Source organism: Amphibalanus amphitrite, unplaced genomic scaffold (assembly GCF_019059575.1).
Source record: "Amphibalanus amphitrite isolate SeventyFive unplaced genomic scaffold, NRLGWU_Aamphi_draft 000514F_arrow, whole genome shotgun sequence".
In the NCBI taxonomy this organism is placed as follows: Eukaryota; Metazoa; Arthropoda; class Thecostraca; order Balanomorpha; family Balanidae; genus Amphibalanus; species Amphibalanus amphitrite.
This window is the reverse complement of record NW_024882008.1, coordinates 274,865-302,175: the sequence shown is the minus strand read 5'-3', so window position 1 is coordinate 302,175 and position 27,311 is coordinate 274,865. Positions and strand designations below refer to the sequence as shown.

The window sequence follows — 27,311 nt, the reverse complement described above, 5'->3', positions numbered from 1 at the left end:
CTCGGAGGTTCCCCCGAACCATTTCCACGGGACGATTCGATTTATCCCGAGTTTGTACTGGATGCGATCGGCCGCGCGGACGAAAACGGCTGCGCCCGCCGCGCCGGAGCACTTTGCAGTCCATACTGAGCATATCGATCGGGCAGGAACGGCTCCTTCGCTCTGGGCAATGGGCCGACAACGGTGGCCGCCGCCGCCGGGACGGCACGTGAATCTCGCGACCCTCTGCGGACTGTGCATTATGCAGACTGGTGGCTCTCCCGGCCGCCCGGAGAATGGCTGAATGGGTGACTGGGGAGCTCGGCAGCCACTGGACGGCCCGCTGGCATCCTATTGTCTCCACCAGGAAATTCGAGGCATAGAAAACTTTAAAAGCCCCCAGCGGTACACGAAACTCCACTCGAACATGTCGCCAACTTGCCTTTGGCCTCCCCTTTGGTCCGTCCGACAGGCCGGGCGTTTCTATTCGGTAACGAAATCCTGAATTGGCATTCGGTTGGTTCAACTGAATTGGTCTAGCGGAAACTGTGACTCGCCAGCTGACGGGGATTGTATTCGGTTTAAAAGTGGGTCCCAGCCGGTCGCCGCGTGGTGCCGCCTCGGCTGAAAAGTCGACTCAGCCTCGCTGCGTGGTGAGGCCAGCTTGGAACCGGCAGACGCCTGGGAGAGTAGGCTGTACCGCAGCACACACTACGGTGGTAGACTGCGCCGCACGACACGCTGGTATCGCTGATGCATTCCAGGCAGTAGGAAATCGTGATTTGTCTCTTTTTAGATGGGCCTGGCAGCTATGAGCGATGTCGTATCGACGCTGGACAGCGTTCCCCTGGCCTACTAGTGGAAAGCTCGTGTCAGGCATGCTGCGGTCTCCGATGTTAGGCTTCTTATTTGGCGAGTCTGGGCTTGTTTTACAATATTTATTTTCGTTAGAGCCGATAGCGGAAAGCTTGGGTTATCGGAGGTGACGGTAGTTATATTATTTACATTTATGTCAAGCAGCATATCTTATCGGAAACCTGCTGCCAAGTATTATAGGTAACATTTTAAAGAAGATATTTGCTATCGTTATGTAACGAAGTGAGGTCTTTCTGTCTTCAGAGAAATGGGTCATTCCGGATGTAAAACTTCCATTTCTGAGTTAATACGTCTTATGGTTGCCTGAAGATATCTGAGAGGTCTAATGATTAGGTAATGAATGTTATTATAGGAAAAAACAGTGAGCTGCTAAATTGGACTCTGACTTGAAGCTCTCGACACTCGTCGAATGCTGAATATAGTTATACCAAATAAGTCACCTCACGGTGTTTATTATGTTCAGCTCAATCACAGCGAATTATGAAAGATGATGTCTCGAGAGTCGCGCTCCTGAATTCGCAATTTGTGTTCAGGGTCCCGAACCCACTTGCTAGCTGGAATCAGGAGGACCCTTGTATCTACTATCGATTTAGACTTTCATTTTAGGAGCCGTTTTACAATTGGGTACTTGTCGTATCAACACATAATTACGTACACTGTTCGCGTGTATTCGTAAGAAGTGTTTTATTTTGTAAATAAGAATTGATGGTATTCAAGCAGAAATACCTAGAGTGTACGTTTCTAAGGTGACAATTTCTTCTTGATTTTGCTGCAGCCCATGGACGTTAATAAGGAGGCGTGACAAACGCTCATTTCTTCCCCACATTTAGCTAATGTCAAGGAAGGCGCAATTAGTGCCTGGAATGGTCGCCTCGCTGATTTATGAACTGCAACTTCTCACTGGAGAAATATATTAAATAGCGTACTAATTGTGGTGATAATGCTTTCTGAGGCAATGAGTAATGCCGGGCGGCAGTTTTCCCGTTCTTGGCTTGTGTCTCTTTGTGTGACTATGCTGCCTTGGAGTTGTAACCCAATGATTACGGAGCGAGCGAAGCGAGCGTAGTCTTTCCTTAGATTAACGGAAATTTCTGAGTATGAGCGGCCGGCCGGCCGGCCGGCCGTGGTCACGCTTTTGCGAGGCTTATATCTCAGCAACCACTTGACCGATTTACACGCGGTAATTTTTGTAGGGTAGCTTCATTCCTTCTACCAAGTATTGGACTATTCCTGATGCATGTGGGTGACCCCTTATGCACGTGCCACGTGCAAAACGAAGAGATGTCCATTTTGTAATTGTTGCAATATCTCGGTAACTACTTGGCCGATTGCGCTGAAACTTGGCATGTAGGTAGGCACCCACTAGGCACTGCATATCCATGTGCCAGAATTGGGGCGCTGCTGCACGTGCGCACGTGCAGGGGTCGTTTCCAGATCTCGAGAACGGCTCGACCGATTGCGCTCAAATTTGGTACACAGTTAGGGACCGGTTAGTAGGGTGCCGTGCACAAGTCAGTTGGGACCCACTCTGCACGTGCGCACGTGCAGGGTGCCGCTTCCAGATCTCGAGAACGGCTGGGCCGATTGTGCCCAAATTTGGCACATCGCTAGAGACCGGTTCGTAGGGTGCCGTGCACAAGTCAGTTGGAGGTACCCCTCGCAATTTCGCACGTGCAAGGCCCACCCTGTCGCTCGCTCCGTTAGTCGCCCCAAAAGGCGTTATACTGGTTAGGTATTGACTTTCGCCATGTGTTAGCAACATATATAAACCGACCACATGTTTTACATCCTTCACTAACGGATTATCTTCTTTCATTTTAAAGGGTGTTCGTTTTCTGATGCAGTACAATACTTTGCTCTCTAGACCGGTTTTTCCTCGTGATCCTCTACGAATAGCATCGTATTTCCAACGTTCCAGCCATGATGTTCGACATCTGGATCGGTGATGCCTTCACCACTCGGTCCTTCGGGCTAGACATCACGATGACGGATGACGCCCTCCTCTATCCGTCCGTCAGGTTCGACATCATGGTGAACGGCGGCGGTGCGGTGAACCTGCAGTTCCAGCGGGCTCCCTTCCGGCCCATGACCCGCCCGGTGGCCGTCGCCTGGAACCAGCTGGTGGTGCTCGACCCGATCGTGATGCTGCAAGACACGGAGCGTCCGGCGGGTGACGCGTCCACCCCGCCGCCCGCCTGTCACACCCACCAACCCGACCTGCTGCGACCGGTCATCATCAACACCTGGCAGCCCGACACCGTCATCGACGGCGACGAAATCGGCGACGTCGACGGCGCCGCCGTGCTCGTCGAGACGCAGGTCAGTCCGGGACGGAGCTGAAGCTGTTGCCTGTAGACTTTGTGACGGCCTCGACGCTCTCAATGTCTGGAGAATAGGATGGCTAAGCTCACCGCCAGCTAGCTGCCTTTCACGATGCACAACACAGAACGCTTGCCCACCTCTTATCCACGAACCACATCGGCATGCAATTATCCACCTTTGTCTCATATTTGTCTGTCGAAGCTTCATCTCGTTCTCACCCTACCCCGTCATGGTATTTGTCCGCCTGTAGCGTGACTCATCCAAGCCCAACTAACTGCGTCGATGAGCACCGCCACTCCGTCTGTGGGTCGCCTCGATGGACGTCCGGCTTCCGGCGCGCCCCGCCGGATTTCCGTGCCGGTTCCGGTGGCTCCGGGTCGCCGTTGGACCGGCACTGGTGCGGGAGGGGTGGACAGACAGGGGACGGTCGCCGGTCCTCTCACCGCCGTTCGGCGGCATCCGGCGTGTGAGAACCTCCGGCGGAGGCAGCGGCGAGATAACGACCCAAAAACGGAGTGTCGCCGCAGAGTCATCGACCGAGCGTCATGGTGTCCTCGGAGGGCGCTGGTCGACATTCGCCGCCATTACTGGCTGTTGCCGGCTATCGAACACTATAAACCTAGTCAAGCACCGCGTGGGTAATGCAGTCATTGGCTATCTCAGACGTCTGGTCAGTCTTCCATGAGCTGGCAGCGCAATTCGGTTGAAATGGATGCATAAATAATTTCTCTTGCATTGGCAGTACAGAAACTGAGTAAAGGCAGTCAAGAAACTGAATAACTGCCATGGAATCATATCATTGGATTTCGGAATGTTTTGTATGTTGCTGCTGTGCTGTCATTCAGGGCTCGCCTGTTGCGCGCCTGTGCAGTAATGGCTCGAAAATCACCCAACCCGGCATTTTGTGGGTGTTGAGACTCGAACAATCTGTACCATGTGCGGCAAAACAAGTTCATTTTGTAATTGCCAGCAGCCTTTTCATTGAGCCAATGAAGGCAATACAATTTTCATAGCTCGCTGATAGCGTGTACTTAGAAAAAAATCTTATTTTGCGTTGACATGCTTCCCATTCCAATTTTCATTTATTGACTGTATCGCATACCTAAATATGTCAATAACTTCCCTAATGCTAAGCATGTCAACTAGAGCTTCCCTTATTTCGGAGCGAGCGAAGCGAGAGTAGTCTTCTTTAGATTAACGGAAATTTCTGAGTACCAGTATAACGCCTTTTGGGGCGACTAACGGAGCGAGCGAGAGGGTGGGCCTTGCACGTGCGAAATTGCGAGGGGGTACTTCCAACTGACTTGTGCACGGCATCCTACTAACCGGTCTCTAGCGATGTGCCAAATTTGGGCACAATCGGCCCAGCCGTTCTCGAGATCTGGAAGCGGCACCTGCACGTGCGCACGTGCAAAATGGGTCCCAACTGACTTGTGCACGGCACCCTACTAACCGGTCCCTAACTGTGTACCAAATTTGAGCGCAATCGGTCGAGCCGTTCTCGAGATCTGGAAACGACCCCTGCACGTGCGCACGTGCAGCAGCACCCCAACTCTGGCACATGTATATGCAGTGCCTAGTGGGTGCCTACCTACATGCCAACTTTCAGCGCAATCGGCCAAGTAGTTACCGAGATATTGCAACAATTACAAAACTGACACCTCTTCGTTTTGCACGTGGCACGTGCATAAGGGGTCACCCACATGCATCGGGAATAGTCCAATACTTGGTAGAAGGAATGAAGCTACCCTACAAAAATTACCGCATGTAAATCGGTCAAGTGGTTGCTGAGATATAAGCCTCGCAAAGGCCGGCCGGCCGGCCGCTCATACTCAGAAATTTCCGTTATTCTACGTAAGACTCCGCTCGCTTCGCTCGCTCCGTAATGAGCGACCGGCCGGCCGGCCGGCCGTGCGGACGCTTTTGCGAGGCTTATATCTCAGCAACCACTTGACCGATTTACATGCGGTAAATTTTGTAGGGTAGCTTCATTCCTTCTACCAAGTATTGGACTATTCCCGATGCATGTGGGTGACCCCTTATGCACGTGCCACGTGCAAAACGAAGAGGTGTCAGTTTTGTAATTGTTGCAATATCTCGGTAACTACTTGGCCGATTGCGCTGAAAGTTGGCATGTAGATAGGCACCCACTAGGCACTGCATATCCATGTGCCAGAGTTGGGGTGCTGCTGCACGTGCGCACGTGCAGGGGTCGTTTCCATATCTCGAGAACGGCTGGACCGATGGCGCTCAAATTTGGTACGCGGTTAGGGACCAGTTAGTAGGGTGCCGTGCACAAGTCAGTTGGGACCCATTTTGTACGTGCGCACGTGCAGGGTGCCGCTTCCAGATCTCGAGAACGGCTGGGCCGATTGTGCCCAAATTTGGCACATTGCTGGAGACAAGTTAGTAGGGTGCCGTGTACAAGTCAGTTAGAGGTATCCCCTCGCAATTTCGCACGTGCAAGGCCCACCCTCTCGCTCGCTCCGTTCGTCGCCCCAAAAGGCGTTATACTGGTGCTAGGTACTATTCTTGCTCACATAATTTCTGTTTGGCTCAAGCATGTAATGGTGTGCCTATGACGATTTCATGTCAGTCGTCACTCGTCAATCAAATAATTCCGTTTAATGCGATTGGCTATGTTCTAGTGCATTAACAAGTTCAATGCACTCCTGAGTGAGATGCGCCGCAAATAGACACCGCGCTTTTGGTCGATTAAATTAATTTCATTGAAAGCTAGCGCCTGGGTCTGATCCCCGTAAGCGCTGAAGCGTAAGGTGTTCTCAGAAAGCAGCATCTACTACCCATGTAGTGCTAGTGTCGGGTCGCATGATTCCAGTGCCGGCAAGGCATAGGTATCTTGTGGATCGACAAATGCCCTGATGCGCACTGAACCATTTGGCTTTTGAGAGCTGCACTAAGTAATCGCCTTTGTTGCTGACCGGCCGCTTCAGGGCAGCTGCTGTGCTTACATTGACCACTGACCACCATCCCGTATATCATCAAGCTATAGAGCTGTATAGTTTTTTTTTAACATTCAGCGGCATATCCCATCAGACCATCGTCTGTAAGTAAATGAGGTTAGTTTGGACGATATGAATATCACCGGCAGGAGCCATCAATACCATCTGATAAATGCCAGACATTGAACACCTGCACTGCGGCTTTCAACGGAATCGAACATATATTCCCACGCTGTCAGCTGAGCTAATGTTCAGCTCGCGCTCTGCTGATCCCATTCTGATGCGGCCGCTGTCGGATGCAGCCGGGAGACTGTCGGCGGCTCCGGTCGCGAAGTGAGACTGACACGGCTCGAATTCGGTATGGGCCCGGAGGCGGCGGCGCGGCCGCGGCCCATCCTCGCTGATGCGGCCGGCAATGACATCCATTTGGCGAGCCGGGCCTCGTCAGATCAAGCTGTTCCGCTACATCGCACCGGTAGTGCCGCAGAAACGAACCGCAAATGCCGTGTCAACGAGCCGGCCAGATGAGATCAAACTTGAGAGAGCGGAACTGAAGGAGGGCCGAGCGGCCATCAAACATTCCATATCAGGAGACCGACCCAAGGATAAGCGTTGCCATGACTTTGCGGCGAAATTGTTTAGCGTTATATACTTCAACTTGCTATGGATACTACCGGTCCCGCCCACCATAGGCCATTCCCGTCAGAATCATGATATACCTGCTCTTATCGAGAGCACCCAGAAGCGGTGCTCGAGTCTTGACTTTTGGTCTTTAATGGCATACAACTCGAGGTATACGACGAGCCAGTGTCTTGAAAGGCCTCGGAATGAGTCCATACAGCAACCCGGAACTAAAACCTAAGTGGTTTGTCGTATGTCTGCTATCCTAGACTTTCTATACCTACCTAGTACCTACTTATTTTCATTCATGTCAATGTTTATTTCCTTTACGTCAAGCGTAACCTAACTGCATGCATATCATTCCAATAAAAATGCCTATGTCTTACTGACGAATTACCGAGCACAACTTATGCGCTTTCTTACACAGGCTAATATCTGTTCTTGTAGGGGAAACATACCACGACTTATCTCGTTAGATTTGGTCGGGCTGTGTTGTTTGCCGGCTGGACCTATACCAACCCTGGCGCGGGCAATTATGGCACAGCCCTTGTTTGCCCGGTAGGTGTATTTGCTGAGTGCAGCATCGACGACTAATTCGGTGCAATTTGTGCGGCGCAACACGAAATTGAGTTACCCCGGCTTGCCACGGGGCAAAATGGCGCCCAAGTGATACGGCGTGGCCTGCATTAGCTGCCAGCTCACGGTGAAGCTGCCCACAGTTCGCACAGCCCACACTAGATTATCCCAACAAAGAACACCGATTACTCGTTTTTCGGAAAACATTATTGTTGCAGTAAAACAACAACCGGTCTTCTTGGAAATAAATGTATCCAGTCAGTGAATGTTTTCAGTTCGGCTCGTAACTATATATCTAGCTATCCTAGAGACCAGATCCGTTGCCCTGTTGTTTGTTACAGGATCACAAGGTAATCTGTTGTTAGATGAGCACTGAACAAAAGTTAAGCTGTTGTTAGATGAACAGCTGCAACAAATGTTTGTCATCAAGAGTCCTTATTTTCCACTTTCTCTACCGTCCTCATGCCAAACGCCTTTGTCACCATTGCAGTTTACATGCAGTATCGTTTATACCTCCTTCCCCTCAATGTCCACAGGTTCTTCAGGAGTCGATCGAGATCCCCGGCACGGGTCTGCGGCTGGTGTACAACTCCCAGGACGCCTCCGGGTACCACTCCACTCTACTGATGAGGCTCACAGCCGACCCTGTACCCGAGACGCTCGTGCTCGTCCACCTCAAGGTCATCGTGGAGGGCACCGTGTTCACCCAGACGTTCGAGTCCGATCCCAACATCACCTACAGCTACTCCTGGAACAAGCGCAACGTCTACGAACAAAAGGTAAGGCCTGGCTAAGTTATGTATAGTGATTTTCTATTCAGTTCAGCGGTGCCTGTGAGAGCTAGACATTGTGTGAATGAGTGTGAATGAGAAGCGTGAGCGTCGTGATGGATCTTATCCTGTCTTGAAAGCTCATTTCTTCACTTTTCTTTATTTGTTTTGTCATAAGGATAAGTGTCCCGAAGTTCCTGCTCTTGATGCATCACTCCACATTGGGAGCTGCTGCAGAGCCACTCTCCCGGGCTGCATAGCTGCGGTTTCCCGGCAGCCAGGCTGCGGCAGCCGGCGGCGCGCTGCATCTCGTCATTTATCTGTCCATTTCCTCCCGCGTCTGGGCCGCGGCCTGGCGTGTGACTCTGTGGCGCGTTGGAGCTCTGATGTATGTCCGCCGGCGCGCGACTGCCGCCGTCTGGCACCGCCGGCTGTTCATCATGGACGGTGACAGGCACGCCCGGCTTTCAAGGGGCTCCGGCACGCCGCGGCGCGCGCCGGTCCCGCCGCCAATGGGTGCGGTGTGGTGTGGCCATTAACACCTGGTCTCGCCGCGGTCGTTGGCCACGGTGTGATGTGGCGTGCTCCACTGATGCCCGGTTCCGGGACTGGGAGGGGAAGCAGTCAGAGACTGACAGACAGACGGTGGGCGTCTGCCCGGCGCTGGGCGCTCGCTCCGTCGGCCGGCCGTGTGATCCTGTTCGTTTTCTGCCGCCGTGGATATGGGATCCAGGCGCTGCAGGCTCCGCTGGAGGCGATCTGTTATTCGAAAACCCGATACGGAAGCCCACGTGTCAGGCCAAGAGGGCGCTAGGAAATTGTACCAATGTCTGATAAAATTGGCAAACCGCTCGTGAAAACGACGCGATTGCTTCCGACGTCGGGCCGCCTGATTTCTCGCGGGGCATTGCAGTGCATTAAGGTTGCATTGCAATCTGTGTACCCGACTGCGGGTGTCATTCGTCGTTCACGCTGACTGGAGCGTGGAAGGGCGTCGCTCGCCGCCGTCGCGACCCGTCTGCGGTGTCGGGGTTCGCGATTTATCAGCGTCTAATGGCGACCGTGTGACAGGGCGGCCGTTCCGCCGGGTAGCCGTCAGTTGCGGCCGTGCGGTGGCAGGGCGCGCACCTGGAGTCGGCATGGCGCGCAGCTGGGCAGCTTGGCGATGCGGTGGGGTCGGGATGGGAGCTATGTCCTCGTTCCTACTTTGTGGTTTCAACTGCACCGCTTTTACCGATCTATGCGGCAGACTGTTGACTTTCGGTAGGTCTACAACAGCAGTTCTCGCTTGTTTTGCGAACATCACTGATCACACCGTCATTTTACAGCGCAGGCCATCTCATAATGAATCACAACGCTGCAACATTAACTTCGCATTAACCTTTCAGCGGCTCATCGCATCTTGATACTTGGCAACTATCGATCTCCTCCGACCTTTCGCTGTTATTTCCCACCGCAGCCATCCGTCCTTCCCTCCGTAAACTCACCACCCATCCAGCCTCCACATCGCGACCCCACCTGACCTCACGACTCAGACTATCGTTTTCCTGAGCTACGAGTACTCTCTCTGTCAGTCTTTCCGAGCACGTCTCAATGATCACCAGCCCCTCTCCTGCCGTGGCCGGCGGCAGCTGTGCCCTCCGGCGGTCGAACTGCACTTAGAGACTCCGAGACCCCGTCTTATCACGGCCCCAGCTGGGTTGGTTCAAAAGTCAGGGAGAGTCAGAATGAAACACGGGTCGCTACGACGCATGCCGTGGGATGAACCGTGACGTTACGCGGTGTCGTGTTAGTGTGAATGCGTGGTTTGAAAGGGCGTGACGGTGGCGTGATGATGGATGGCAGGGAGGAGAACGGGACACGCTACAGTGCCAGTCACGGGCGGTGTCGATTTCGTCGCTGTCCTATTTCTGAAGAAACGACGCGGTAATGCTAGCGTTGATCTGTCCCCATGCATTCGCCATGACGTCAAGAACAGGAGACTGGGAGCGGTGCGCTGTCGGCTCAACGGGTACGCTCTGGCTCGTCTGGGTCTCGACTTTGCGGGGCATGATTAATCTGATGTAAATCCGGCCGAACGGAAAATTGAATCGCTGCCGGTGACTGCCGAGCTGGGGCGCTGGAAACTCTGAATCGGCTGTGTCTCGCGCGGCTGGCGGGGAGCGCAGTGTGTCAATGTCGGCCGCAGTCCGGCGGCAGATGGGTGCCCCTGACAGGGCTTAGACAGTCGCACGGGTCGGGGATAGCGGAGTTCAGGGGATCTCGGATATCTTATCGACCGTGCCTGCTGCCGCCGGCGACTGGTGGTTTGAACCAAGTTTGAATCATGGACTGAACGAACGAGAAATGTGCCTGACTGGATAGCTTTCAAAGCTTGAGGAACTGTGTAGTGTAGACTAAAAGACACGTTGAGTAATGAGTGATCTACTGAGATGATTTTTGCGGCAGTAAAACATAAGTGCAATTGTAAGACGATAGACCGTACCTACTAAAACGCCATTAATTGGGCTGCACATTGATGCTCGTGGTTATAGGTAAAGAACATCGCAGGATGCATTTGCAGCATTCATGGTTAGCTACCATGTGTGCGGTGCATGTTTTCCATCGTACCACACATTAGACCAAAGCCGGTAATTAATATGGCATCTAATCGATTTTTCTGCAAGCTTATTATGCATTTTTCTCCTCACTCCACTGTTTTGGCCACGATACCTATCCGCCATCAGTTAGGTATTCATAGTCTCCGTTTCGGCGGCCGACATTATGCGAGTGTAAATGGTTGTGGAATGGTGTGGCCCACTGGTGGCGTCGTGCCGTGCCGCCAGTGATTAACGATGGCACAGATAGGGTATCGCCACGATGACGGCCGCCGCAGCGGTCGGTCGTCCACGCAGCCGCTGATGGGGCTGGCGTTGTGTGGGCTTTATCTTTTCCTTTTGGTATCTGTCCTTACTTTTCCTTTTCAAAACGGAACTTTCGTGCGTACTTATTTCGAGGATTGTTCTTCCATGTATTATTTCTCTCCCGATTAAAGGAAACAGTTCACTTTCCTGAAATTAGTATTTTGCTATGGATTTACGATTTTTTATGCTCAAAATGATCAGAAAATAAAATAAAACTTTTTTGTAAAAACAATTATTTTCTATATTTTAATATAGGACGAACTATATTCTATGCAAAATAATGTTTGACGCGGAAGCTTATTACGCGTTGACCAATCATATTGCGTAGTTCAAACCTACGCATGCTGCATTAGCTGTAAGCAGCATGCTGATTGGCTGACGATGACGTGGTTGCATTCCTGTGCAAGGCACACATTCCTCTGCAAGGCACTCTTTTCGGAACGAGAAATGGAATATCTTCGTCTAGGGTGATCGTTGAGCCGTAAAAGCTCCTGATTTGTGCTAGTCTCAGCTCAAGCTACGAAACTGCTATTCCAGTTAAAAATCCCATGTTAAAAGTGAACTATTTCCTTTAATGTGGCGGCGTGAGGTTCTCATATCGAACAGAACTGCGTCTATGGACGTGGAGTTTGCATGGATCCAACTTTCCAGTGCGATGGCGGCGCCATAAAACCCCAATCGATGCCGCTGTAGAGCCGACAGCGATAAAATCAACCGGTCAGGAATGCCGCATTGAAAGCATTCGGTAATAATTGTCCAGGTGGGAGCAGTAAATGTCCCCGCAGCATTTTGTCCGACACGAATTTACCGAGTTTGTGTGCGGTCGCCATCCTTTACGAAAACACGGCCGGTGGTCCGGCCGGGCGGCTCGTGCCGGTCGGTCGTGTTCGTGACCGAGTCACTTGCCGTGTGGGTACAGCGACCGCCGGCTCGGAGCTGTTTTCGTGTAGTTGTGACGTGGAGACATCACTCAGCGATTAAAGATTGATGCCGAGCCGCAGCAGGGAACGTCCAGTTATTCGGTTGGCCGTAATTGTATTATCGTTGCGACCTAATACACCCCTGCACGAAATCCCCGACGATTGGATATTTGTGTGCATAGCGTCATAGCGGTTTGGGCTGTTGATGGATTATCAGAGGCTGAGTATCTTTTTGGGTCTATTTAGTGGCATCATTTAGTCCTGTGGGGATATTCTTAATCAGGTACTACATACGAAACTTTTCGTTACCTAATAAATATTGCAAAAACTATAATTACTGCGTTCAAAAACACGCGATGTTGTGCTTTCTTTGCCATAAACAGTCACCTGTATAGATAACAGTTTGACAAAGAAGCCTGTACTATTTATGCTCCTACATTTCGGTACCGTCTCCCTGTCGACAGTTACAGTGATGCTCTATCTATATCATCTTACCTAATATCCATTTTCCCTTCCATTTCAGGTGTACGGCATGGCCCAGGCGCACGTCTCTGTGGGCTACGAGTACTCGGACTGTGCCGCCATTGTGTGGGACACACGCGTCCTGCCCATTCCCGGCTTCAGAATGGATATATCCGACATCGGCGGATGGAACCTAGACATCCACCACATGTACAACTTCCACGAAGGTACGGTAATCTTTGACGAAAATGGGTAAGAAAAATGAACGGTTTTGGCGTGTACAATTCACAATGGTATTACATGAAACCACAAGGCATGAAATGCATGCTGAAGTATAATTGGAAATCACGGAAATTATTGCGATGTAATTCCCTGTCTTATAGCTTCATTTTTTTTTTTATAAATTTAGTCCGAATGGTTGAATGGGCGGATTTGAGGAATCAGAGCCCGCACTAAGCATAGCTTGTTGTGCTGGCCCTGACCCCACCACCCGATCGCGCAATTCCAGTTGTATGGCAGAATTTTGTCCGAACGTTTAACGTGCCCTCACGACTGGACACGGTCCCCTCCGCTCACTCACGTTACCTGTCTTATGTGCGGCCCCTGCCACAGACACGCACGCCATTACACGTAGGAGCTAAATGTGGCCGCCCGCGCCGGGGCCTGAACCGGGCTCTCACTACCGGCTAAGCGTCGAATTCCGGCGCTTTTATCCACTCGGCCACGGAGAGGACATATTCATCAGTCATATTGCTGCGTATATGATAGCATATGCCTCTGTATACCTCTGTATGCCTCTGTACTTACATACAGAGGTATCAGAGGTCGATTAATATATAGCTAAAACTGTGCCGTGAGCTGTGGCCGGTGGGACTTATCAAGCTAGAAAACGTATTCGAGGAATGTGGTTTGTCCTTTGACCTATGAACGAAGTAGGCCATTATACGGCTAATTGCATTCTTGTAGCATACCTTCAACGATTGAGGACGAATATTTTATGGCAGTCTGAGAAGTTCGGAGTTTGAACTATTAAGTTTGATCCGTGTTTGATATGCTACTTATAGCATATGTTATAGACTAGCCAAAAGTCATGATCAAATGATTTTACAGGGCTATGTGTATCAGAAACTACTAAATCGAAACATCGCCGTCCTGCGACCGTTTACATCGCTCCCCTCATTATTTCAGGCATCCTTCAGCGCGGCGATGGCTCGTCGGTTCACTTTAAGCGCCACCCTCGTCTGGTGGACACCCTACTGGGCACGGGTCAGCAGCGTCCATTGCGCTGCCCGCCTGCCAGCTGCTCGGGCGCGGCCAACGCCAGCCGCCTGCTGACGCCCGTGGCACTGGCCACCGGCGCGGACGGGTCGGTCTATGTGGGCGACTTCAACCTGGTACGGCGCGTCACACCGGCCGGAGAGGTGTTCACCGTGGCGGAGCTCAGGTGGGTAGTCGAGGAGGAGAGAAAGAGAGACTGGCTGCTCAGATAGGTGTCCACTCCTAGGAGTGGAGAGTGAGCGGGAGGGAGATGGCTTCGGCAATAGAAGAGAGGTAGCGTAGAGTGAGTCCATGCAGGAGGTGCAACAGGAAGACGATCGCCGGGCTAAAATGGGAAAGATGAAATATGTAAAGGTGACTGTATAAAATAGAAGTGACTCGCACAAATTGTGCACCAGTGGTACACCGTAAGCCACGCCACTTTCACTCTCAACTCTAGTCGAGTTCAGTCGGCAGTGGTCCAGGCCAGTGACCGGGGACTGTTTGCTCAGAGCCGGTGCCGGCAAGTGGTGCGAACCGCCCGCCTGTTTACCACCTTCTTCCCGCACCTCAGTCGTCCCAGTGCTGCTCAGTACCCTGACGGTGTCTGGGAGCACCGCACGGCGTCCCACAACACTCCCTATAGTACCTGTCCGGCCACAGGGGCGGCAGTGCCCGCAGCGGCGCGGTGTCCCGGCGGGGATGTGTTTATTCTCCGCGGCCGGTGCCGGTTGTCGTTAGAGCCCAGCGGTGCGTGAAACTTGCCTCCTGACGGCGAGGAGAGACTCGACGGCGTGCAGATAGCCCGCCATTCTGCGTGGAAATGTAAACAAGTTTTCTTTGTGTGCGCTGGAGATAGTGGGCCGCCGCTCGGCTCCTACCAAACGCATAACGAATGGGATTAATTTCGGTGCGAGAAGAATAGTAACCGCTCTGTTGATACCCTGTTGCGTATTTATGTTGACACATGCTAAACCATGCCGGATATAATGGTCGGAGGATGACTATAACTCTGGAGTTCGTTGTGATATGGCTGAGTATGAAACGCAGTCAACGATTTTGTTTCACGATATAGCCTATAAACTATATGACGAGATCCGACCAAGATTTTATGACGCGTAGCAGTGCGGAGCATCTTCCAGCATTGGTCGTAAAAGACGAATATAGAAGCAATTATCTACGTTACTGCTTGTGCCAACAAACCCTTGCGTCTGGCGTGTTCCACAGGGCGACCCAGGTGAGCTACAACTACTACATGGCCATGTCGCCCGTGGAACAGAAGCTCTACATCAGCGACCCGGAGGCCCATCAGGTCTTCAAGGTCATCCAAATGGAGCAGGTGAGACTTCCGACTTATGAGGATTTACGGCTCCCGACCGACTTTGCACGGATTTACACGAGCCGGATGGTATTAACTTTCAAAGCTTGATATCGCCTCTCGGCTAAAAATGTTTCCTGAGTGACTAGATCCTGGTTTGAGAATAATGACGGGACGTTTTAGTATCGTCGTTACCGGCTGTTATGTCTCTGTCAGCACCGTGTGACCTCACGCTGTCCCCTCGTCACCCAGGTGGCGGATCCGTCCAAAAACCTGGAGCGGGTGGCGGGCACTGGCGACCGCTGTCTGCCCGGGGACGACACCTCGTGCGGGGACGGACGGCCGGCCGTCGACGCCAAGCTGTCTCATCCTAAAGGTAGATAACGGATAAACTTAAACACTGAAATGTAGGCGAGATACAAGCTACAACATTTGAAATGAAGGACCACCACTTGACCTTGCAACACTTGAAGCTCGCATATAAAAGGTAGATAATTGTTGTATATCCCACTGGTAGACAATCGTTCAAACATCAAAGACTATATAGCTAATAGCTTACTCGCTTGTGTTCTGGCGTGCCGTCTTTGACGGACCATAGCTTTCCGTGGATCAACACAAGAACCACGCTGAGCCAACTCGTGAACCACATTCGACCAACACCTGAACCTACGCTGGGCCAGCTCCTAACACGGCTGAGCCGTCTTTCCCGGCAGCAATCGATCTCTCCCGGGTTAACTGAAACATGCATGGGAGTCCTAATTGGATACACGGATAGCGGCCCCCATTAAACGGTAGGGACCCTCCCACCTTCAAAAAGGTTTATGAATTGGCATGAAAGTGATGTCGCTCGGTTCAGAAAGAGCGAAAACGAATATCTACCAAATTTCACCGAAAAATATTCACCGGTTTTCAAGATATTAGACTTTTACTTTTGTTTACTTTTTTGGGATCTCCGCTGTTTCTAGCGACTTTATTTTAGAAGTGCGGCGTTCGCGGCAGATGTTGCGCGCAAATAGCATATACCACCGCGTGCTACAAAACGTTTTAGTCAAACATTTAAAAATCGTTAGATATCTGCGCTGACGTCACACATTCAGAGGGGTATTCCTAAGCATTAGCCCCTCTGAATCAAAATGCTGCAATTTTGAAATTCAATATTTCCGATTTAAGGCATTTCTCGATGTTGTGAGTGCCGAAACCGGTAATTGTGAGCCAGGGACCCCATTTTGGGTATCTCAACTCAAATCTAATGTTAAGGTGGGAGGGTCCCTTTAAACGGTCTATGAATGTTGCCGTCTCGACAAGCACCTTGTGATGACCTCCGAATAATGTTGCCGATACTCAGGAATAGACCCTATGGTAATGTTTAATGGGCGATTCCAATGGGTAGTTAATTTTATGGGCCTAATTTTGTGCGATTGACAATGATTGGTCGGCGTGTGTGGGCCTAATAAAGTGACCGCGATATTCGCAAATCGTCAGAGGGCTCCGTCGTTGAGTGACTGCCGTGCATGTACGTACGTACATTGTGACGAAGGACTAAGCTGGGACGGCACGAGACTGCTAGATTAATGTCGCCTGACATGGCACGTCATGTCCGCACTTTGTATGAATGTATCCTCAAGTATACTTCAAGTTCTGTCCGTGTATATGTGCGTGTTACCTGATAGCCTGCCTTCCGCCATAAATTATCCTCTTTGTGTCTCAGCCAGGAGGGAAACTTGGCAGCACAACACACACATGTCATGTTTCCTGGCTGATGTCCCTTATCTCCTGCTATGATTTATGCCACCTGACGTATAATCCCGCATCGCCTGATTAGACCCTACCATAGACTACTCTGTATCAGTAATACTATCAGTGGAAATATCAATATTATAGCAATCAGTAATACAGTATAGTCTATGACCCAACATAACCTAACCGCATCCGATTTATTTAATTCGTCCCGATGAAGCCTGAAACTCTGAACCAGCTGAAAACATAGCCAGACTTTGAACCGAGCTTATCTAATCTGACGTGGTATCACCTCATGACTCGATGATGCCTGATCTAACTCGACGTGACCTGCTCTGACCCGATATGACCTGACGCAACCTGACCCGAAGTGATCCGCGTCCTCCCACAGGTCTGGCGGTATCGGCGGACCGGGTGGTCTACCTCGCCGACGGCACCAACATCCGCACCATCGACGCCAACGGCATCATCAGCACCCTGATCGGCCACCACGGCCACAAATCTGTGTGGCGTCCGATCCCCTGCTCGGGCTCCCTGCCTCTGCCAGAGGTGAGGCTCCGGGCTGCCTCCGGGGGAGAGCAGGCTGATCCACTCACCAGTCCCACACAGTGACACAGAACATCAGCCACGCTCAGCCGGTCCTGTTCCGAGGACCGTGTTGTGACAGCTGACAGATAATGGCGCGGCATTATGTCCTGAGCTGGCCTTAGATCCGATTAAGATAAAGCTCTGGCACGCGGCCTGCAATAGCTATTCTGAGATCAATGTTATTGCACGCAATCGAACGGGCTATTACATTTCAAGTGGGTTGTAACTCACTACGGCATTGTGGTTGTCTTGGCAGCTGACCAAACGGTAATGGAATTCCGAACGAGAGTTTATTTTTGTGTTTGTGGAATCCGAGCCATCCAAGACATATCGATGAGCATCCTTTACCATCAGTGTATCACGACTTAGCTATTTCCTGTGGATCCGGATTCCAACCTGCCCACACCAGTGAATAACCGCTGTCTCTTCCCTGCCCACAGGCTCAGCCGCAGTGGCCCACAGCAATGGCGCTCAGCCCGGTGGACGGCACGCTGCATTTCCTGGACGATCGACTGGTGCTGCGTCTGACTCCGGACGGAAAGCTGCAGGTCCGGGCGGGCCGACCGCCGCACTGTCCCCGCCGGCCAGACGCGGCCGCCTCGTCTCCTCTGTCGCCTCTCGGCACCCTCATTGACCTGGCGTTTGACGCCGACGGGGCGTTCTACCTGGCAGAGGCGGACGCCGGGAAGGTGCACTACGTCCGACGACTGGACGGCTCCGGCAGGCTGACTGTGGTGGCCGGCGCGCTGCCCGCGTGTCACTGCGAGAAGGACCAGTGCGCCTGTGAGCCCGTCACCGGGTCAGGCGCTGCGGGGGAGCTGGCCACACGGACACACCTCACTAGCGTGTCAGCCCTGGCGGCGGGACCCGACGGTAGTCTGCATGTGGCGGATCAGGGTGCGCTGAAAATCCTCCGACTGAGACATAACCTGCCTGAAGAGGGACCCGGCTTCAAGGTGATCGACCCGGTGCTCAACAAGGTCTACGGCTTCAACAGGTTTGGTCAGCATGTCGAGACCAAGGACCTGCTGACCGGCAGGTCGGTGTACCTCTTCCAGTACAGCAAGAACACCAGCTTCGGCAGGCTGAGCAAGATCACCGACTGGTCCGGCAACAGCGTGCAGCTAGTGCGCGACTACAGTAACGTGGTCAGCTCCATCCAGAATTCACAGGTCAGTGGCGCGCGTGGCTGGAAAACAGATGGCCGCCTGAGGGCTGAAGATCACGGAGATGCATGCATGCTTTTGTCAGAAAATGTCACTCTAACGAGGTACGTCAGTGTTGAATACCATCGGTAAATGTCAGTAGATCGCACACAGAGGTGGCTCACTTTTGGGATTTGTCTGACCTCAGCACGATTTCATTGTTTAACCTTTTATCAGCGGTGCCACAAAGATAAATGACGGTCTGCTGTAATCCCGCATTGGGCCACACGTCTGGCCTCTCGGAGGTTTTCCTGGATTCCTGGGCGGTCGGCACGAGATAGAGGCGGTCGCCAGGGACGCTCTGTTGCAGTTCAGACCCATGTGTCTGCTCACGAAGACGAAGGTCGTGACCTTTAAACGGGACTCCCGTCGGAATACAACTCAGGCTTTATAACGAACATCCCGAGACTGTTGCCATGTCGACTCCTGTGCCTATTCTAGACCAGACACCAAGGCTTATCCACGACCCGAGCGCGAACCCCACCTGACTGAATTATGAAACGACTCCTGACTGAACCAACCGAGTAGGCATCTGAAACAGCCTGTAATCCGACCTCTGACTCAACCCCAGACTAACATTAGACCTGGCCTTTTTACCCAACGCCGGCCTGACCTCTGACCCGATCGTTACCCTCGCCCTGCCCTCTCCGCCGCAGGGAGAGCGCTGTACCCTGCACCACATGGCCAGGGTCGGCCTGGTGACCAACTTCACCACGTCCGGCAACAAGTACCACTTTGAGTACGATCCGGAGACTGAGCTGCTGCGCTGCCGAAGCGACTCGCGCGGTGACGTCTTCCTCTACGACTACGACACCACGGGGCGGCTGGAGCAGGCGCTGACATCTACCGGCGAGCGGCTGAAGCTCGAGTCGCGCCTGGTTGCGCCGCAGCACCTCCAGGTTACCGTGGCCAGGGACGACAAAGAACCGTTTGTGGTCAATATCGACAACGCCGAACAGTCGACCACGTACACTTATGGTGAGTGGGAGAGAGCGAGAAGAGATTAGGGAAGGATTATTTTGGAGGGCTTTTGAGCTGTAAAACGGGCTCAGTGATCATCTCTTCCTTGCCTTCGAGCGTAACCGCAATGGTCAGCTTTATTTATCCACCATCTGGGTCGAAGAGCCAAGATCAGTCGCTTGGTCTGTCTCTATGCACATCAATGCTAATTGAAATATTTTCTTATTCTTTATTTTATCTAGCATTTCATCGACTTGGCCACGTCCCTTTTCCAGGCGAGATGTCTACGGTGGTGCAGACTCTGGCCAACAACACCATCGTGCTGTCGGAGCCCGGAGAGACAGACACCTACGTCACCTTCACCAAAATACAGCAGATGTCGCTCCTCTACTCGCCACCCGTCCAGGTAGAAAGAACACTGCTAAGTGTCATCAGTACCGTCGGTATCAGCCATTTTGACTGCTAACCGACGCTTACAATCGCGCTATTTCATACCCGGCTGCAATAGCTTTATCTGAGTTTTCGACCGCAATGAATAGCGAAAATATTTATTTTGTGTCGGAACCATGTTTCGAGCATAGCCAAATGCCATTTTTCAAACGATTTACATTTTTAGGGCAACGTTCCGTCGGCCTTGCCTATTTTTAACCTTTCCCCACGCCTGTGCTGAGTTTTCCATGCGTTGTCAGACGCTGGACTCGGCCGTATCCCAGCGCCGCCTGGTGAGAGAAGACATGAACTACCCGCGTCTGGAGAACGAGCTACGTCTCAGCATGGCGCCGCTGCAGGGGAACCAGATGCACGGCTTCCTGGTGACCCGTACTCTGCAGGTCAGTCTGTCGGAGTGGGATAATGACCGTCAAAATTGTATACGGTATGTTGCATGGTGCACGAGAGACTATCTCACTGTATGTGCTCCTCACGCAAACCATTTTCAATTTATATGCGTCTGAAGTGAGGCATCAGATCCCACCTGTTCCGACCTATCCGTGCTTCTATCCTCAGGATACTGAAATCCTTCTCCTCCACGCCACAACCCCCCTCCGGGCTGGACAGGCAACTTTATCTCATGCGGGCCGCTCCCTTGGAGCGGCACCGTTGCTCCCGAGGGAGCGCACCCCGTAGCCGGGTGCAGTGAGTGCCTTGGGGCTGGGTGGCCTGTCCTCTGGACGGGCTCAGCCCCGGCGACTCACTAGGGTGCCTGCCCAGACCAATGTCTCCCCCTAATTCCTATCATCCTTCCGGCTCTGCAATGGTCTTGTCGACCGAAAGGGCCTAACCCAACAAAACAAAACAAACAAACAAACAAACAAAACAGCTTCCTTGGAGCTTGGGGGGCTGGTCGGCCTGTCCTGACGGACGGGCTCAGCCCCGGCGACTCCCCAGGGTGCCCTGCCCAGTCTCCCCCTGATTCCTACCATCCTTCCGGCTCTGCAATGGTGTCATTGGACCGAAAGGGCCTAACCCAACAATACAAATGCATCCGATCAGAGATGAACGCAGCCGCTCAGCGAGCGAAGGTTTAGTTCCACTTCCATTCGATAGATGGCGATAGTTGTAACGCCTGAAGGGAGACTGCGCCGCAATGCAGAGGTCGCCTGAAGGCATGCTGTACCGCAACGCACGGAAGCTTACATTCCTGCCGCCAGATGTCGGGCTAAAACGCCTGAATGTATGCTGTACCGCAATGCAGGGACAGCTTACAATCCTGCCGTTAGATGTCGGGACAACGGCGCCTGAATGTATGCTGTACCGCAGCGCATGGAAGCTTAGAATCCTGCCGCTAGATGTCGGGGCTGAAACGCCTGAATGTATGCTGTACCGCAATGCGGAGCAGCTTACAATCCTGCCGCTAGATGTCGGGACAAAGGCGCCTGAATGTATGCTGTACCGCAGAACATGGAAGCTTACAATCCTGCCGCTAGATGTCGGGGCTAAAACGCCTGAATGTATGCTGTACCGCAGAGCATGGAAGGTTAGGATCCTGCCGCTAGATATCGGGGCTCAAACGCCTGAATGTATGCTGTGCCGCAGAGCATAGAAGCTTAGAATCCTGCCGCTAGATGTCGGGGCTCAAACGCCTGAATGTATGCTGGGCCGCAGTGTCCTGCCTCGACTGCAGACGTCTCCCGCACGGCGAATCGGGACGATTTGCCTGGCATATGCATTTTTGGAAGAATTTTGCGTGTATAGACTTCTCTTCATGTGTTTTGTATTTACTTAGTGCAATGTTTTTTTTTGTGATTGACACTATTCTGGTGCAGCGTATTACGTAATGTGACTAAATATTGAATGTTGGTAACAAACATGTGTCAATATGGAACAGACCAGATTGGTAATGCTAATTACGAGCGAGCGAGCGCAGCGAGCGAAGTGAGTCTTTTCAATATAACGGAAAAATCTCAGTATGAGCGGCCCGGCCCGGCCCGGCCTGTAACGCTTTTGAGAGGCTTATATCTCAGCAACCGCTGGACCGATTGGCCTGCGGTCTTTTTTGTTGGGTAGCCCCATCCCTTCTACCCCGTAATTGACTACTTTTGATACATCTCAGTGACCATCGTGGCACGTGCCACGTGAAAAGTCAAGGGTGTTCAAGCTGTTTTGCAAAAGTAGTGATTTTGAGAGGCTCATATCTCAGCAGCCGCTTGGGCGATTGACTTGCGGTAATTTTTGTAGGGTAGCAGCATCCCTTCTACCCAAAATAGGATACTCTCGATGTATGTGGGTCACCCCCAGTGCACGTGCAAAATACAACAATAAGAGGTGCCAAATTTGTTCCCATTTCAGTAACTCGGTAATTACTGGGGCGATTTCGCTGAAACTTGGCATACAGGTAGGCACCCACCAGGCAATGCATTCCCATGTGTTGCGGTTAGGGTGCTACTGCACGTGCGCACGTGCAGGGGGCGTTTCCAGATCTCGAGAACGGCTGGGCCGATTGCGCTCAAATTTGGTACACGGTTGGGGACCAGTTAGTAGGGTGCCGTGCAAAAGTCATTTTGGACCCCGTTTGCACGTGCGCACGTGCAGAATGCCGCTTCCAGATCTCAGGAACGGCTGGGCCGATTGCGTTCAAATTTGGCACACCGCTAGCGACCGGTTAGAAGGGTGATTTATTCAAGCCCGTTGGAAGCACCCTCTCGCCCTTCCGCACGTGCAGGGCTCACTATCTCGCTCGCTCGTTCTTCGCCCAAAAGGCGTTTTACTGGTTGCTAAGATTCCATTAGAACTCTAAACCGTGCGCTATGTACATTCAAAAAGACGCCTTTATTTTCTAGCTCCACCCCGGCTCTCCCTCGCCTCTGACCGCCCCCACTCTCCACTGCCGCAGTCGAACGGCTCGGAGGTCCTGTCGGTCGACTACGACCCGGTGACGCTGCGTCAGACCGTCTACACGCCGACCTCGGAGGCGGCGGCCGGCGGCGCCCGCCAGGTGGCCCTCAGCGTCAAGTACAAGGAGTCGGTCAAACCGGACACGTGGTCACCGGCCGGTCTGCCGCAGATGTTCGTCAGCTACGACAGGTCAGGGAGCTTACATGGTCAGATGCGATACAACTCATACCTACGTATCATCAGTTATAGAAATTTTTATTAGCTCTATAAAATAATTATAACGGTCTAAAGACCTTATAACGGCCTTTAGAGGCTACTCTTGCGAATAAAAAGTTTTCTCTTTTGGTGGCACCCGACCGCATGAATTTTTCCTCACTTTCTTTGCCTTTATTTCCTAGGAACTAAATCGGCCTCTTTTAGTCAAAGCTTCTTTGACCGAAACGTAAGACGTACAAAATACCTAAAGAAACCCGTTTCCTCATTTCGGTCGCTCACTTCGGATAGACTGCATGTAAATTTTAAAATCGTGCGTGTGTCCCCGTTTCAGTATCGGCCGTCTGGAGCAGTGGCGCTGGGGCGAGCTGACGCAGCAGTTCAGTTACGGCAGCCGCAGCGGGCTCACCCGGCGGCAGACGGGCACTACATCCGACTCGTTCACCTACGACCCCAACAACCAGCCGGCCACATTCACCCTTCCCAGCGGGCGCCAGTTCGAGTACCACTACGACAGCCGCGGCGGCTTGCAGTTCATCATCACACCGAACCGCTCGCGGCACTTCCTGCACGTCCAGCCGTCCCTGGGGTATGTCAAGTTCCAGTACGTGCCTCCCGGTGGCAGCCAGCAGCCGTGGGTGCGGCGCTACTCGCAGGACGGCCGGCTGCTGCTCTCTCAGCGACCCGGCCTGGGCGCCACCGTTCACCGGTATGACGGAGCCGGCCGGCGCACCGCCACGGCCACCGGTGACGGCGAGACTCAGTACCATTACTCCGCCGGCGGGCAGCTCGACAGGGTGCTGCACTCGGAGCGCTACTTCGGCTTCCGACTCGAGCTGTCCCACCAGGGGCCGCTGGAGCGAGAGAGAAGGCTGAAATTCGACCCGGACACCGGCCTCAGCTCGGCTGTGTTCCGATATGAGTACGACTCCCGGCTCCGACCTACCCGAATCTCGGGCCGGGTGGGTGGCCGGCGACTAACCCCTCTCCACCTGCAGTACGACCCCACCACGGGTCAGCTCAGTCAGCTGGGACCGCTGACCATCAGCCGGCCGCGGGCTAACCAGACCATCCTCAGCAGCGACGGCTCGCTGCTGAGCCTGGTGCGGGACCGGTACGGCCGGGACGCCGGTCTGACGCTGACAGTGTCCGGCCGAGAGGTCCACCGGCGCCGCTGGGAGCGGGACGCCGCCGGCCGGCTGACCACCGAGCGCATCTGGCGGCCCGAGCTGGCCGGCCGGCCCGTCACCCGCACTCTCCAGTACGGCCCGGACGGCGAGCTGACAGCTGATAACGCCGAGGACTCGTGGAGCTTTGAGTACGACCGCAACGGCAACCTGGTGGAGCTGAGAGTGAAGCACAGCAACATCTCGCTGGAGGTCAGAGTTTGATATGGGGAAAGGGGGACTTGGTTTCTGACGTGATGATTTTCTTGTTCATTGATGTGCCGTACAAAACGATCATCAAATAAAAACATCAAGTCGCATGAGCACTGCCAAATTTTCGCTTATTCTTACAGTTTCTTCATGCCTTTTGAGTATTTTGCAGGTCGTACCATAATTTGGACATAGATCCCATCTGGACACTGATCGCTTTTTGTTTGCTTGTGTCGTACTCCTCACCTTACCTGATGCCTGACCCTTCCCTCTCCCCTCGTCAGGTGGACCAGCACGACCGTCTGGTCCGTCTGGGCGGCCGCGGTCTGCGACACGACAGCGCCGGCGGCGTGGTACAAAACTTCCGCGACGACAGCTACCGGTACGACGCGCGCGGCCTGCTCAGCGCCGTGGCCAAACAGTCGGGTCTCGAGGTGCGCTACTACTATGACGAGCAGCTGCGGCTGGTAGCGCGCAAGGACACGCTCGGAAACATCACCCAATTCTTCTACGGCGACCCGCGGCACGAGCAGCGCGCCACGCATATCTACCGGCCGCGCTCCGACCAGCTGACCGAGGTGCTGTATGACGAGCTGGCGCGGCCCGTGCTGGTACGCGCCGCCGACCGCCAGTACACGGTGGTGGCCGACGCGTGCGGCAGCCCGCAGCTACTGTACGACCGGCGCGGCCGGCTGGTACGCGAGGTGTCGCGCACGGCGTTCGGCCATCCGGTCAGCGACTCGTGGCCCGGACTCTACCTGCCGGTGGACTTCTGCGGCGGCCTCTGGGACTCGGCCACTGAGCTGCTCCACATGCCCGGAGGACGGGTGTACGACCCGTTCCTCGGACAGTGGCTCACCCCGGACGTGGACGGCTTTGTTCGGAATCTGATGAACCCGCGACGCCTGCATCTGTATCGGTTTAACGGCAACGACCCCATCAACGTGCTACGACAGGACCTGGTGCCGTCAGGTGAGAGGACTCAAAACTTTATCGGGAGAGGCTTGCAGCGTAATAATCGAGGTCTGAGTTAACTTTTTCTTCTAAACCCGAGTTTTACTGTAGAAAGTCTAACACATGATGTGCTTCCGAGCATGGTTTTGACATGTTTGCTTGTCCTCGTATCTGAATGTACTCTCACTGACACTCCCCTGCTCGTGCCGGCAGACGAGGCCGGGTGGCTGGCGCGGCTCGGGTACCGGGTGGACCGGCTGGCTCCGCAGCTGACCCTGGACCCGTCCGTGTTCGGTCCGGCGCCCTCCGAGGCCGGCGACGGTCCCTGCCTGACCTCCCTGCGGCCTGTCTCCGGCCAGCTGGGCCGGCTGCGGCGGCTGCTGCTGACGCCCCGTCGACTGGGACTCATCTCCCGGGTGCCGGAGATGACGCTGCGCCGTCAGCCGGAGCCGGAGCAGTGGCCGCGCCGCGTCAGCAGCCAGCCGGGCCCGCTCGGCGCCGGCGTCATCCTGGCCGTCAGCGGCGGGCATGTGACCGTCCGCGGCCTGCCCAGCGTGGACCCGATCGCGGCAGATGTGCTCAGCACGGTGTTCGCCGGCGCCCAGCTTCTCAACATCACCGGCCACCACCACGGGAGGGACGTGTTCCACTTCGTCAAGCCGGCGCTGTGGAGTTTTAGCGAGGACGCCGCGCAGCTAACCCGACTGGCGCAGTTTAACGTCACCGAACACAAGCCGAGCAGTATCAGCGGAGAGCTCGGCCGCCGGCCCAGTCACGTGGTCGGCCTCCGCATTGAGACGCCGCACAGCGTGCTGAACGTGCACTACGGTACCACGGCGGCCGGTGAGCAGCGGCACCTAGTGCACCACGCCCGGCGAGTGGCCAAACGCGCCGCCTGGTCACACGAGCGTCAGCTGCTGCTGCACCGGCTCTCCTCGCGGCCCTGGTCGGCGGGTGAACGGGAGAAAATCATCGCCCGAGAGGGCGTAGCCGGGATGGAGTACAGCTTCCGACACGAGCCCGACCAGTACCCAGAGCTGGCGGCCGACCTCTTCAACGTGCGATTTGGCCGGGCCGGCTGAGGAGAGCCGGTGGTGACCGACACATAGCTTTAATGTGATATCTCGGCGGAGACGGGGACGGCCCGCGTCAGGTCCATATGCGATACTCTCCTCACGCGCGCGCGTCTAGCCGTTCTAGTCATGTGCGCCGGCGCGCGGCGCACCGTGCGCGGCAGCTGTGACGCGGGTGTGGCTGGTGGCGCACGCGCGACGTTCGGTGTTCGGTTGACGTGAGGCCAAAGGGTGTCTGGGTGTCCGGTCGCTGTGACCGTCTCTGCACCTCTGGGTCCCGCTGGGGACGCGGGGTCTGCACTCATTGACGTGGTCGCTGCAGTGCGAGCAGGCCGCGGCACTTCACGTCGCGAACTGTACTGGCAACACGCTGTAACAATCCTAACACTGTTGTTAGTGTACGTGTTCGGTGCGGATGTAAGCATGGATGGGTGACCATGAGAGACTGAGTGTTGTGCGGATCGCTTGGATGTGTAAAACCCCATGGCCCGAGGCGACACGTCTTTGAACTTCTGCTTCGTTTCATTTCCCGATATGTGAATGCTATGTACCGACATCGTACATTTTGGCTTATGGTACGCCAATGTTATAAAGGTTGCATGTTGTCTTTTCAACAGCGCATTTAAACCTTATATAATTATCAAATGTCAATGTCGGTGTTTTTAAGCGAATTTCATTACAAACTTGTAAATATACATATTTTCTATCGAATCACTTTTTGCATTATATTCGTAAATCTCATGTCTCATCTCGCCCGCTGGTACCTAATGGTAAAAAAAGCTCTGAGACCGGTCAGGGGACCGGAAAGGTAATGTAATCTTGGTCAGGGGCTGAGCACTCTGCAGTGTTTTTCTTTGTTTCATTTGGTTCGAACTTCGAAGCTTCATGTTTGAACGGCAAGATTG

At 53.6% G+C, this 27,311-nt stretch overlaps 1 protein-coding gene across 1 annotated transcript in view; it reads left to right on the top strand.

Annotated features, from left to right (window-relative positions):
- LOC122393071 (teneurin-m-like) overlaps positions 1-27,117 on the top strand; it is a 111,557-nt gene extending 84,440 nt beyond the window's left edge. Inside the window, exons 18-32 of the mRNA XM_043388675.1 lie at positions 2,874-3,174; positions 7,874-8,116; positions 12,454-12,619; positions 13,581-13,836; positions 14,877-14,988; positions 15,220-15,343; positions 17,096-17,253; positions 17,733-18,464; positions 19,154-19,475; positions 19,733-19,863; positions 20,147-20,287; positions 22,789-22,979; positions 23,338-24,382; positions 24,664-25,351; positions 25,547-27,117. Coding sequence (XP_043244610.1) covers positions 2,874-3,174; positions 7,874-8,116; positions 12,454-12,619; positions 13,581-13,836; positions 14,877-14,988; positions 15,220-15,343; positions 17,096-17,253; positions 17,733-18,464; positions 19,154-19,475; positions 19,733-19,863; positions 20,147-20,287; positions 22,789-22,979; positions 23,338-24,382; positions 24,664-25,351; positions 25,547-26,415 — 5,479 coding nt within the window. The 3' untranslated portion in view covers positions 26,416-27,117. The remainder of the gene's footprint in view (positions 1-2,873; positions 3,175-7,873; positions 8,117-12,453; positions 12,620-13,580; positions 13,837-14,876; positions 14,989-15,219; positions 15,344-17,095; positions 17,254-17,732; positions 18,465-19,153; positions 19,476-19,732; positions 19,864-20,146; positions 20,288-22,788; positions 22,980-23,337; positions 24,383-24,663; positions 25,352-25,546) is intronic.
- Positions 27,118-27,311: the final 194 nt, after the last annotated feature.